Here is a 14,739-nt window from a genome sequence, read left to right as displayed (position 1 = left end):
GAAGCAGCTTTCAGAGAAACACTGCTCTGAGTGTACCAATCTTAGAGTTGCTCCTGCCGTTACATACAAAGCAACAGAGCAAACAAGAAGGAAACGGGGGAAAAGCATGACAGATGAACAGAGAGAAACTATAATCACCTCCCACTTCTGAAGAACAGATCTAACTGTGCACTCCACGATCCCCACAAAAAAATTTAAAAAATAGAAAAAAAAAAAAAAGGAAAAAAAAAAAAGCAGTGGTAGAAGGGTAAGGACGACTGATCTAGTCAAAGATGACCCTGCCCACAGCAGGGAGGTTGGAACTAAATGATCTTTAAAGGTCCCTTCCAATCCAAGCCATTCTATGACTCCATGACATCTCTTTGAATGGAAAGTTCCTAAAAGTAATGCTTGGAGAGTAAGGAATCTCCAGGCTCCCCTTTTTATATCAGGGTGGTGAGGGAACTTCTCAGAGGTGGGTCTCAGAACTTGGCAGGCAGCAAAGTGCAAGTTCCAAGTCTTTCTCTTTCTAGCGAGAAGCACACCAGCCCTGAGAAGGAAAGCTTTGTGGCTTCTTCCGCCTGGGAGGCAAGTAGCTCCTGGTGAAGGAAGCGCTCCAGGAATTGTTCTCATTGTGGAGAACTACCATGCAATCAAGGACCACATCGCACGTGACCATCACTATAGAAATTACTTTGTCTGCCACTATTCCTTACAGCTAAAGGAAAACAAAACCTTTCAACCCTGGAGCGTTTATCTTCTGTAAAATTACTAAGACCTAGGCAACTTCATCCAACATAGGCAACTTCTTGCAGAAATGTTGCCCATTTCATTTCACAATCTGGGAAATTTTGCATCATGTTTAAATTTGAATAAAGCACAGATATAAATGTAAACATGACTATGTATCTTCCTGCAATTTACTTGTAGGATTTCCTATGCTAGAAATTTTGTGCTGAATTGTAATGCATTTTCCTGTCCAAGTATTTTTTTTTTTTTAAAAGCTCTGAATGGTATATAAGTTCTGTCATATAGAAATAAATATAACAGTCAGCTCTTTGACAAAAATGTCAAGGAAACTTGGTGAAATACAACTTCATGTAAGTGTAATTTGTGAACTTCAATGTTCTTACCGAGAGTCTCTGTTATTAATTACCAGTTCAAGATTTTGCGCTGATGATGAATCTATCATAGCTGTTTTCTCACTCCCCTGGAAACGCACCTTGAGTGATTTAGGAGCATAAACTGAATTTTGAATAAATTCAACATATTTTAGCAAAGCTGCAGCAGCTGCAAGACAGTAGTACCTTGGAAAGAAACAATTGTTAATGAATGCTGAATAGTGCTACCTACATACCAGAAAACTGAGCGCTGCACTACAGAAATCACATTCACACTTCTGCTTGACAACTACTGGGATCAATAGCACTGAAAAAGCAGTATGTTTTAAGTACGCATTTACACATGTATAGTGCACACATAGGCACCTAAATCAAATATTCATGAATGTTTGAGTGTCTGCACATTTGACACCCCACACTATATAGCTGGCATCGTGAACATACATATTTCAGTAGTTACACGTGACTTAAAGACCCAGGTCACCAAGTATCACTACTTAAAATTGTTGGTACAAGGAAAACATTTGCTGAGGCCAGAAAGGCAATCATAACCGTTAAGTTGTATCTTTAAGGAAAGAATAAAAAGGATAAAGGGGAAAGTTGTGAAAACTAAAATAAATAAATCAATCAGTCTGTAATGGGCTTATGAGCTTTCTATTTAAGTTTCTAGATATCTCAGAAACATTAGAGGGCAAAATAAAAGAACAGCTCTGTTATGCACAGATTTGTGTAGTAAGTATGTAAAAAGCTGTTAAAAACTTCTCTGGACACAGTATGCTTTTTCCTTATTTAAACATACTTTGATTGAACCTCCATGAAAACGGTGCTGAATTCAGATGCGCACAATTGTTCTATGTATTCCAAACCCTTTGTTTCATTGAAGTATTTTCTTTGGACAGTTGTAAAAGTCACATTCTGTGAAGATGGGGGAAAAGCAAATAGTTTTAAACGTTACAAAGAATTTTTCATCAGACTTCTCTATTTTTCTAGTGATATGCATTTCCAAGAAAATCTACCAACTGACTCAGCAATCTGCCTTTGTAGAAGTATTCATTCTAGCTTATTAGCACAAGCAAGCCACACTACTGTCACACATCTTTCCTTCTCTCTCATAATGAGTACAGATAAAAACGCGGGTACTACTGTTTTGAGCAAATTAACACAGGCTTTTTCTTGAATATTGTTTTTCCTCTCCAGAACTAGCTACTCCAAATTTTGAATTTAACCTGGATTTGGTTAAAATTAATGAATTTTTTGGAAGAGTTATTTTCATGCTAGCATCGATGCTCACATTCAAACTCCAGTTTTCTGTTGCCAAGGTTTAAGCCCAAGGGATCATTATCAAGCCTTCAATGGAAATTAGGGAATAAAGATATACAGGTCAATGTAATTGAATGCATGTAATGTCCGAGTGATTTACCAAGAAAAAGAGAAGAGAGGTCAGGAAGCAAAAGAGGACTTGTGAAGAAGCCATCAGCAGTGCAGACACAGAAACAATTCAAGTCGTAATTAATAAAGCTTTTAAGAAGTTCTGAGGCTTTTCTATACTCTTAAGTTACATACACTAGTTCATCTCACCCTCTTTTATGCTGCCAGTGCTCTTTTTCCTACTCTATGACACATTAGCCCCATCTATTTACCAGGCTGACAGAACAAAGAAGGAGCAAAGGAAGATGCTTGAGTGTTTAATCTCTGAATCGTTATTAGGTTCGGTATTGCTCAAATTACTTTAATGCCACAAACTCAAATCTTTCGGCTTTATTCAGTAATATACTTAACTCTGTAATTGTCAGGATTAGAACTAGCAGCATTGGAAATGCATTTGGATTATTCTTTACCATGGTAAAATTAGGCCCGAAAAATCATAGAAGACACAAGATCTGATTGCATTTAAAGTTTTAGAAGTTGTGGAAAACTTTTAAAATCAACAACCACATAAAAGATCAACAAGAACTCTAAAATATGGAATGAAATTTAAGAGCTTACTTTGAAATGTTCTGTTATCAAACTGAACAATTTTGTTGTGTTCCCTACATCACAAGCAGTGTTTGACATTATTATTTCTAGAGGTGTTAAAATCTTGAGCTTAGTAATAACCTGAAAAAAAAAAAATCAAAACACTGCAGCAAAAATCAACAAGTAATCTAAAATATTTTTGCACAACAATGAACCAGCAATAAAGAACTACAGAATCCTTACATTTTAAAATCACAGTTCCAGTCTTGTAAATAAAGACCAAATTTTCTGCTAGCTTCTACAGTCAAATTTATCTGTATCTACAGTTACAAATATATAAATATACATTAAACTAAAAAAAAAAAAATCCAAACCCAAAGAGGTATCTATCCTGTTATTTAAACACAGAAACATGCTTGTTGTCAAAGCAAGAGATAAATATCGAAAGCAAGAGGGATTTATTTACAACAGAAGGCAACAGAAAGCTTCTGGGCTTGCAGCAGAAAAGTTAATGGTGCTCTCGAATACAAAGAAATGCAGTAAGTCTGGATACTGACAATGTTCTGATTCAGACTTGGTTTAGACTTTGTTCTAACCTCTTCTTATAAGATTTATCTCAGCCTTACTGTTTCCAACAAGGCTCAAAATGTGCATATTTAAACCAGCTTTGCTTTGATTACAGTCCATACAACTGCTGTAGGGATCTAAAGTACACTATCTGCTTCTCTATTTGTTTACTGTATAAGAAGGGACACATAATTATTCATTTATATTCGTTTATATCATCACCCACAAATTCTCAAGGGAAAACCATGAAAAAACCCACGCTATATTTTAAGTGCATAGAAGTTAAGATGCGAAAGAAGGGACAGATAATAATGGAAAGTGAACGAGCATAAAAAACATGCACAAAATAAATTATCTAAGGGTATTGGGGGGTGGGAGGCAGAGCTGTTGCTGCCCATCATATCTGGTAATCATTAGGAAGTTTTTTTTCATAGGCATCACAGTTAAAGCAAACCTTGAGGAATTTAAAGAATTCAAGAAAACATTACTGAATTACTTTACAGAATATTCAAAAATAAAAAAGGTGCACAAGAAAATACAACAAGCTTGGTATCAATCACTAGCAAAACATAGATAGTGACACTGTAAGAAACCAGCTGATCATCAGACAGACAGTATTGTTAAAGGTGTTAGAGATTAAGATAAGAAACTAGGCCATGTAGTACATTTGGGAAAAAGTAGTTGTATACTACAGCTCTCTATTTTTTTTGTTCTTGGACTGAATGTCAATACAGTATCAGGAATGCCCACAGAATGGAGAACTCTGTAATCTAAATGGAAGATTAGGAAGATACGTGCACAAATAAAAATGATATCTTTTAGAATGGTAAGGGAGGAAAATACTGAACAATCTGCCCATGACCTGACAGGCGGTTACAGAAGATGTAAACTTATCAAGTTACAAGCCTGAGTAACAGAGAAGAGAGTCACATTATCGGAATCTAAATACAAAGTGTGAAAGACTTAAGACAGGTAGTTGTATTTTATCATTAAAATCAAGACAAAACCAAAAGTAAAGGTGATGGAGAGGAGTCTGGGCAGCTAAAACACTTCTCAATTTGAGAAAGATAAATTTCATGGGACAATAACATAGTTCTTAACTCTGACACAGAAGAACAGGGGAGAGACTAAACTATGAACACAGCTACTGCTTCCTAAAAAGAAAGTTTTTTACTCTTAGAAGTAACTGTAATCTTTATGAAACCATTAAAATTAGTAAACAATTTCCATAAAAATAATCTGAAGTTTCCTTGCAGAATTCTGATCTTATCATTCTTTTGATGACGCGGGACTGGGTTTTTTTCCTACGTACAAGCAAATCAATTTTTCACTGTCAAACCTTTAAGTGAATTGTTATTTAAGATGCCACATCTTCTGAATGTCTACATTTTCTCATGCACACACATTTTCAAGGTGCACACTCATTTCCATTTTTAGTACGATGTATTACAGAAGTATTTCTGTAGCTGCCAGGTTCAATATGTACTTGTGTGTGTTAAGACCAGGATAAACTTTAAAAGCACTAATGATCAAAAAAAAGAAGACATTATATAATACGTATTTTAGCAAACAGGTTTGAGAGCTGTTTATATTCTGAGTCGTATCTACTTATTCTCCTAATTAAATTTAGTTTTTATTTCTTTGAATTTGTAAAGATGCTATAAGTCACATTATTTTCTAGCATGCATAACTACAACAAAATCATTAAATAATGATTTTATTAATGCTGGTGTTGCATAAACCAGAGAGATTACTCTCCAAATTAATGTAGAGTTTGCAGTGCCGGTAGGCAGAACACCTGCCGGTAAATTGAGTGAATTTCATTTTGATCTAACTGAGAAGGAATATTTATGCAGCCGTACAAAGCCAGTCCTGCAGCTACCCTACCCCCCACATTTCTGCAGGTCTGCTCTCAGAGCTGTTTTTTCTGACAAAGAATATTTGCAAACTCTACTACCATGTATTGCCCAATGCTCTTCCAAACAAGGTGTCTCACTCCCACATACTTCAAACACACCATTTTTTGCAGAAAGGCTATTTTTCTTTTACAAAACATTCTTTCCTCTTTATCTAAAATCTGAGGCACAGTACAGAAAATAGCAGTCCTTTCAGTATTACGCATTTTCTAGAACTTCTTACTTTCACTTTTGAGAAATTTCTTCTACAAACTAAAAATCTAATTTCCCATTAGTCATAAGCTTTTTTAAGAAAGAAAGTCAAAATAATTAGCCTGTAAGGGATACAGCAAATAAATACGCTGCAATACCTTGGCATATGTTGTATTGTCTGCAAATTGTGATAGTATCACCTCAGGATTTTTTAAGTCAATACTGGCCATTCCTACTTCACCTCTGGCGAGGCCTCTTCCTTCTACTACAGCCACAACAACCGACGCAGCAGCGTGAGCAGAGACTGCAGATGAGGATGTAACTGTGAAACAGTTGCATATATTCAGTTACAAGCTGCTGCTTAACATTCACAGAATCATACTTTGACATTTCAAATGAAATAGGTGTTTATATTCCCATACCCATGGAAAGCCCTTTCAATTCACAACACTTAGTTACAAATTAAAAATCCTGGTTGTTGAACTCCTTACTCGCCATATCATACAGACAAGGCACACTTTCCAAAGTACGAACAACATACTTTTACATTAAAAGACTGATTGAGTGCATTCCTTTAAGACTGTCAGAACTAATCACATTTTTGTACCGAATGAAAATACAGTTTCTGAGTCCCTATCTCTGTACTAAACAAAAAAGGTGTTTAGCACATGCCAAAAGGCATGGCTATTACTAAACATTTGCCATTTTAAATTCAAAATGATGCATAGCTATTACCACTCATTAAAATCAGGTGTATTAATTGCAGAGAGATACTGTAAGTTAATATTCCACTAAAAGCACAACTCTGGTTGAGGTGGCTGACTTAGATCTCGAAAAGTTAGGGGAAACAATCTAATTTTACGCTATATTCTAAAATACATCTATCTGTAGTACACTGAGACCAAATAATTTGATTTCATTCTGGTGGGGTTTTTAAAAAAAAAAAAAAAAAAAAAAAAAAGGCATTTTTAGTACATTAAAATTGCTTTGGCTTAAATTTTCATCACAAACCCAATCTCATCTCTTTCTTCTTACAGCTATCTCTCCTTACAAAGACTATCTTACCCCTTACAAAGATTAAGTGTGAAAATTAAGATTACAGCTCCTTAACATCTATTGTCTTTCTTTCTGAAGACCCTAAACCTCATTTTCTTATTCAGTCTCTTCCCATGTAGATAAAACCACCAACCCAGCTGCTCTAGCAATTTGCTCACCATAACACAGCAAATCTACTTTGGGTTTGTACTACAGACCTACAATAAACCCGGTATTTATACCTATATTGAACTCTATAGACGTAGGATTCCTAGTCTCATGTCGTCCAGATCCAAATAGCTTATTTCATAAGTGGGGCAATTGTGTGTTCAACTATGATTTGCAGTATAGGTGACTGGAGAGAAATTTCAATGCGTTCTTCATCTCACTAGTCCCACACCGCTTCATACAGGACTGAACTTTAAATAGCACCAAGTTAAAAAACAACTGTCTTCTAGCACTACTGTTTCAATCCCTAAAATCTAAGATGTGAGGCAGTTAGAAGGACAATGCTAGAGACGAGGTATCATCTGCGATCAGAACTGGGGGGAGAAGCAGCCGGACAAAACGAGCTGACCTCCCCAGCTTCCCCTGCATGCCTGCCACCACACATCTGCACAGCTATGTGTCTTAACCAACAGTAACGGAGTCCACACACACCAAAATATGCTCCAGAAACACTGCTCTTAAGTGCTAAACTACAGCACTTCTTAAATAAGACATTTACCTAATGGGGTAACGCCATTTTAATTTGGTATACTGAACTGCTGTTTATCTATGAAAGACCAAAAATAGGTAGAGTGCTTCTTTTAGTATCTCAGGTAACTTTTGTTTCATGTTTGCAAAATGGTGTTACATTCTTCCAGATTCTATTGGAGAAGCAACTAATGATGTTTTGTTTGGAAATCCCCAACCAGAGATCACGAGACTCCACTATTCAAACCAGCAAATGTGTAACTTGGTCAGCGACTATGAAAAGCAGCTGCTACATACGCCTTGGTTTAACTTCTCAGACAAGCTCGAAAAACCCTTCACAATCTCATCTTCCCAACTTTCAGCTGGAAGCCAAACTAAACCTTACAATAGCTGAATTGAACAGATTCTTCACTTAATCCTTCTTGAATTCACTTTAAAGTTCAGAAGAGATGCCATTAGTAAAGAACCATTAAATCTAAAGTGTTCAAAATAAGAAAAATACTTGCATATACAAGGAATGCCCCATTCACACTTTCAAAAACATCTGAACAGTATTGGATTTTGATGCCATAGACATATTTACTGATCTGAAACACCAACAAACTCTACCTGCTTCATAGTAATTATTTACATTCTTCTCCACCATTACCTTCCTTTGATCTTCACAGAATTCGCTCACAGAAAGCAAGAGAGTAAGAGTATTCTCAAAGCAGAGTGATCCTGCTGAGAAGGCTTAATACACCAAACCTGACATTTTCATCTGAGTAAACTCAATTTTTACCCCAAGAATCAAAACTAATCCTCCCAGGAATCTGGAAGAGCAAGATCAGAGTTACCAAGAACTTAAGATGAAAAGGCTGTTAAAACTGCAACTGGCTACCACCTGAGCAAAATCTTTGATGCTGCACACAACTGAGTCTGACCCTTCATTTATTCCACCTGTGTGCTGAAGGCCACAAGATGTCAGCAACAGCATTCATATAAAGTTTCATCTGAGGCCTGCTGGAAATCTAATTGTAATTCTGAATCTTCTACTTCGAACAATCCCTGGCCCATCAGCAGCAGCTGATCACAATACTAACTCTTTTAAAAGCAACTAAAAGGTGAAGATAACAGTAAGTATTTTAGATTAGGAATGGTAATTACAAAATTTTATTTGGAAGATGGTTAGTTTTTCAGCTTGTCACACTAAAAAAAAAAAAAACATACAGTGACCAACCAACATTCTTCAGAATATGATACTCTGGATACACTGTCTTCAATACAGATCAATGAAAAATTGACCAAGGAACACCACATACAATACAGCAAGCATAAACAAACGTATAGACACACCAACGCAGAATTGTTTAGGTTGGAAGGGACCTTCCAGATCAGAGTCCAACCATCAACCCAGCACTGCCCAAACCCCCACTGACACCACGTCTGCCCAGCTTTGAAATCCCTCCAGGGATGGCGACTCCACCACTGCCCTGGGCAGCCTCTGCCAAGGCTTCACAACACTTTTGGGGAAGAAATTGTTCCAAATCTCCATCCTAAACCTCCCCTGGTGCAACTTGAGGCCATTTCCTCTTGTCCCATCACCTGTTCCTTGGGAGAAGAGACCGACCCCCCCCTGGCTACACCCTCCTTTCAGGGAGTTTTGTAGAGAGTGAGAAGGTCGCCCCTCAGCCTCCTTTTCTCCAGGCTGAACAACACACAAGTAAAATCAAAGGAAACTGACCATGTGGGTTCGTTTCACTAAGCTGCATAAAGTCTAGAGAAACCTGCTCTGTAAGTTTCAACATCACAGTTACTCTGATTTCCCAGTTCCTGGAGCAGTGACAAACAAAACTGTGGATCACAACAGCTGTTGGAAATTACAAAGTTCATGTCACACTTTGCAAAACAGTAACTCAATTCAGTAGCAACTGGAGAGCCAATTTGTAGGAATAGATAATTTCTAAAATAGATTTTTAAATAATTTCATTGCTTCAGGAATTGCCATTAAATAATCTTAAGAATACTGAAGACTGAACTGATAATGGTTGGTCAGACTGTGGAAAAACTCGCTTTGAATCCCACTACTCCTGCGCCACAGAGCGCTCAGACACCCGTAATGTGGCACACGGCATCACTGCCCGCTAACACAGCTTTGTTCCTAAGCACTGCAAGACATACACCCCACGAGCTACTGTGCAAGTGTTCTGAAGAACTAGCGTTCAACACCTTTGAAGCCGCCAACATAAAATGCATAAAACCTGCATCAAGAAACTTGAGAATGACATCATGGTATATCATGTACAACGTGTTACAAGTATAAAAAAACCCCATGATTAGAAACATGCATAAATTTGGGCTCTTCAGGTCAGTCACCACACAAACCAACACGTCCACAAAAATAATTCCATTTTGGACAATCTGAAATAAGTCTGAATTCCAACCCTATTGATAATTTATACATGAATGCAAAGTCACAGACAAGAGGCTGCAGCACCAAAACACCTACTCCGTATCTAAAGCAGTATTTTGCCCTACAGGTGCATCTTTCCCTGGCAGGCATCCTCTGTGGTACAGAACACATTATGTTTTGTATTTTGAACATATTTCAGTATCTTACTGCACCACATTACAAAAATAAAGTATGTTTAATAAAATAATGTTAGAAACGTAAGTAGGTCTATTGTCTTTAGGAGCTGTTAATCTTACCTGAATACCCCATAAGAGGGGTACGGCTTCTGCAAATAGATCTACTGGAAGAGAGAGGTGTTTTTCCTATATATGTGCTATTCAGGCCTCGCACAGAGGAAGAACTCGTGAAATTCAACGTGCTAGCATTTTCTACACAAGAACTTTTGTCCCCAAAATACGATTCTGAGGAGAGGAAAAAAGAAAATTAACTTTTGAAAACAGATACATTAAATTGTGTATCCTTTAACTGAAAAAAGAAAATATTCTAATCGGGTTATATTTAGAAAGCAACATATAAATATACAGCTTAGAAAACTTTACTTTTCTTACTGGAAATAGAGATATCCATGCAATAACCTTTAATGTCATTCCATAAAAGCTCACTAAAGTATAAAATGTAATAAAAATCAGTCTGTTTTGAAAACAAGGTTGTATCAATATAGTTATTTTCCACAATTACATTACTTGCAGCGCCAATGAAAATTTTTATGTACATTCTTGGACTGAAATAATACAATCAAAGTCACTTTATGATGCATAATTTCACATTCTAATGAATTATAGATTTATTAAATGCTCTGTCAGCTCTATCTTGCATTTTCCCATCAGTTTTAAAATCCCTATCTGAAACTGTACACGTGTTTATGAATTTTTCTTTTAAAGATGAGTATTCTTTTTTAAAAAAAGGACAATAAGAGAAAACAAGGAACCATGCTCAAAACCCACTCCACTTGAGAATCATCTCCCTTTGAATTCGTCGGATTCAACTCTCAGAAATCATAAAATAATCTGGGACCTGTTTGTTATCTGCAGTTTCTTTTACACGTGTATCTTAAGATTTATCTACATTTTAAGTCCTGCAAAATCCCTTTTTCTCAGATCATTCTTTAGTTTCAATAAATTGAAGTATTTTACTTATTTTCAGTTTTCTTGAGATGACTAAAACCAACATAAAATCCTTAATCTACCTTGGGTAATTGCTTTTTAAGATAAAAAATTAATTAAAATATAAAGAGGTTTTTGACTAAAAAAATTCCAGGTATTGAGACACACAAACCCAAATGTTTCTGTTCCTTCTATTACATTAAAAACTGATCTACAAGACAAAATACTTCAGTATTGTTCTCAGATGACCCATTAACTCCATGGTTGGTACAAAAATATTTACACTACTGGGGTTTTTTTGTTTGTTATTTTAAGTCTCACAAAACTGACCACTGTAAAAAAAAAAAACCACTGTTAATTCACACTTTTTTTTTTAAGGAGTGGAAAAATCATTGCAATGCATACAGGTCATTTTTAAAAATAGCATTCACTTAGATTTTGGCATGTTTACTCAGAAGTCTGGCAGAGGAGACTGCTATTATCTTAGAATGCACTGAATCTGGCATAACATGGGGAAAAACATAATTTTAAAGACCAGATGAACTGAACCATCTACAGGTACTTTTTAGAATCAACATTTAACACATAAGTGATAACCTACTCAAATTAGTATTCTAAGTTTTGGTGGTTGGTTGGCTGTTGTTTTTTTTTGGATTCAGGACTGATCGTGTACATTACCCAAAACTATGTTACCTTCTTCCCAACTTATGCCTAATGGAGATATATGTACTTCAGAACGCATTTCAGCAAGTGTTTACAGTTTTTCCACTGAAAAAAAAATACAGTTTAAACGATTTTTCTCTGGCTGCCAAGATACAGACTTTGGCAGCAGGATCAGGTCTTCTGAACTGGCTGATGCACATGCTCTCTGTGGAGGAGTTGGGGGTCTCATCCCCAGGGCAGAGCCAGGAGGCTCATACGAACAGCAGCTTTACGTAAAGGCTGGCAAATAGCAGCGTTGCACTGTAGGACTGCAACCTTCTTACAACACATCAAGGATAACAGCACTTAAAACTGTTTTAAAGGCCAGGCCAAAAAAACCCAAACCAACCAACCAAAAACCAAACCAAAACAAAAAACCCAAAAAACAAACAACAAAAAACACACACACACAAAAAACCCAAACCCCACACCAAGCCCACAAAAAAACCCAAACAAACACAAAACCAAAACTTATAATCAACTGAATGCGGTTCAGGTCTCTAGTAAAGCAAATACTGTGCTGCAATTCAAACCAGACCCCAGCAGGGTATTCGGATACTGCTACCTAAAAACCTACATGAAGAAAGTAATAAAGATTTATTTAAGGAACGTGAGGAATGACTACCATTGTTCTGATGGGATGAACGGAAAACAAGAGATGGTCAAGACAAAAAGGCGCTGGTTTCCCCTTTTGAGTACAAGTATCAACTGCAACTGCTCTTCCGAAGCCTCACCCAAAGAGGGCAGGAGGATAAAAGAAGGGGATAAGGACTCGGACAGAGATGGCAATGCCGCACCCCACCTCCTCGTCCGGAAACCGGCGGCTTCGCCCCGCTGCCACAGACGGCCCGGCCGAGAGCGCAGCCTTCCCCACCGCTGGAGCAGCCGGTACTGTCCGCCGAGCTGCCCGGCGTCTGCAGCAGCCCAAGGGTATAGCGGGGCGCCCGCTCCATTCGCCCGCCCGGCACCGAGGTGGAAGAGCCGCGGCCCGTGTACGACTCCGAGGCGGCCGGCCGCCCGCCCGCGTTCTCCTCGCTGCTTTCTCCCGACATGGTGCCCTCGCCTGAGGCGCGACGACCCCAGCCGCGCGCGGCGCTCAAAATGGCGGCAAACGCGACCCCCCGCACGCGCGCACAAGCCCGGCTCCCGCGTGGCGGCGGCGCCGCCTCATGGCGAGATGGCGGCGAGCGGCGGCGGAACGGCGCCCCCCGGCAGAGAGGGGATCTGCTTTAAAGAAAAGGAAGCGTAAAGCTGCGGGACTAGTACGGCTGCAAATGATTCGATATTAACATAGTTGCTGGGCGTGCAACAAGTGTCATTATAAATATGTAACCACAGACAGCAGAAGGGTGACACAGGAACGTGAAGAAATGGTCTTCTGTGGCCTTTAAAATAGGACTAAAGCATCTAAACATAGTTTGTCCCGTATCCTTTCTTCAACATTCAGAGGCTGTTTTAGCAGGAGCTTCACAGATGTTTTCCCCCTGCTGAAGAGTTTAGATACCAAAAAAGCCCAATAAACCATGAAGCTTGTTCACCTCTAGAATGGTCTTAAATGTGCATCCGTATCCAAGCACAGCGTTGAAACGTTGCTAGTAACTGGTGTTGAAAGGCTGTATGTGTGTTCTCGTGAATAATGAGGATTCCACCCTTGAATCTATCAAGCATGAGTTAACGACAGAACTCCTAATGAAGGGAGGCAAGTATTGTATCATTCTGGAGGAGAGACATCCTGGAACATACCAGCATAAGGACCTTGAGGATGGTACTAATTTACACTTTTTAAGAAGTTTAGCCAACTTGGCAGGAAAGTGAAAATTCTTAGTGTCCTAAGCTGAACTACCTTCATTATAATACTAAAAATCATGCCTAAAGGTCAAGAACACCCTTGCCCAGGTGAAGATCCTTCCCCTGAGCATGGGCGGTAGCTATAACTTGACTGTTTAATTGTATGTAAATTACTAAACAATCAAATATAGGTAGGAGGTACTAATATTATAATGACTTCATAAAACACGTATGGCACAGGGCATGCTGATGGGTGTGCTTGATTTGTGAACACCACCGAGCACCCGGTCTTGTGCAGTGCTGAAATAAATGATCAAGTTGCCAGATGGGCAACTGCACAGCGGGGAACGGGTACGACTTTTGGGACAACACCGGCACTGCCGGGCCCTGGCCAGGAGCAGGCCCCGCAGAAACACGAGGAATGTCCATCTTCCTCCTTCTGTCCGGTCACAGACCACAGGGCTGAACTCCCCCACCACACTGTCTCCACAAAACCAAAAGGAAGCATCTCCGGAACAAAGCACATACCTCTGGTCTTGACCATGTTCTGAGAAGGTAATAAATAGCTCTTGGTTCCCCACCCCCTCACTGATTCTCTTTTAATAAACACATCTACAGACAATTTTACTTATTGAATAATGAATCATTCAGGTATCTCAGCATCTTGCAAAATGTATTGCTGGGAGTGTTGGCTACACTACAGTGCTTAAGATCATGTACTAAGAAAATGTCAGGATCTTTCCATATAAAGATTTCCATGGTAAAAAAAAAGTTATGAAAGTACAAATTTCTGAAAGCCTTTAATAAAGGACCTGTAATTGAAGACTCAGAACAGTAGATTAATTACAAAGTTTCTAACTACATGAACTCAGAAAAAAATCTTAACAGTTCTTTGAACAAAATAGAGGTAGACAGTAACAACGTATTTTGCATCAAAATGATGCGAGTCTTAACACAGACAAACTGGGCAACTAATTTTTTTCACAGTACATTTAACAGAAAAAGTGATTATTTTTTTTTTTGCTTAAGAAAAATTGTGATGATTCTCTTTCTACAAATACAGTATTTCAAAAAAACTGATGTAAAGAATGGAGGAATATTCTTAAGAAGTTTTTAGTTTGTGCGCATACTCATCCCTTTTTTTAAGCTATAATCTTAAAAGACCTTTACAAATCACAGCTGACTTAGGAATTGAAGTTGACCAGACCTTCCTCAGAGAAAAACTCCAACAA

The 14,739-nt window shown here is 38.2% G+C and overlaps 1 protein-coding gene across 1 annotated transcript in view; it reads right to left on the bottom strand.

The window, feature by feature from the left end:
* The window catches only part of MSH4 (mutS homolog 4), a 28,777-nt gene extending 16,006 nt beyond the window's left edge, over positions 1 to 12,771 (bottom strand). The window contains exons 1-6 of the mRNA XM_074152544.1: positions 12,522 to 12,771; positions 10,151 to 10,315; positions 5,890 to 6,053; positions 3,087 to 3,197; positions 1,900 to 2,015; positions 1,113 to 1,286 (exon numbers count right to left, since the gene is read on the bottom strand). Of these exons, the coding sequence (XP_074008645.1) occupies positions 1,113 to 1,286; positions 1,900 to 2,015; positions 3,087 to 3,197; positions 5,890 to 6,053; positions 10,151 to 10,315; positions 12,522 to 12,771 (980 nt within the window). The remainder of the gene's footprint in view (positions 1 to 1,112; positions 1,287 to 1,899; positions 2,016 to 3,086; positions 3,198 to 5,889; positions 6,054 to 10,150; positions 10,316 to 12,521) is intronic.
* Positions 12,772 to 14,739: the final 1,968 nt, after the last annotated feature.

The sequence above is a fragment of the Numenius arquata genome, chromosome 8 (genome assembly GCF_964106895.1).
Source record: "Numenius arquata chromosome 8, bNumArq3.hap1.1, whole genome shotgun sequence".
NCBI lineage: Eukaryota > Metazoa > Chordata > Aves > Charadriiformes > Scolopacidae > Numenius > Numenius arquata.
This window is presented reverse-complemented; position numbering and strand designations above follow the sequence as displayed.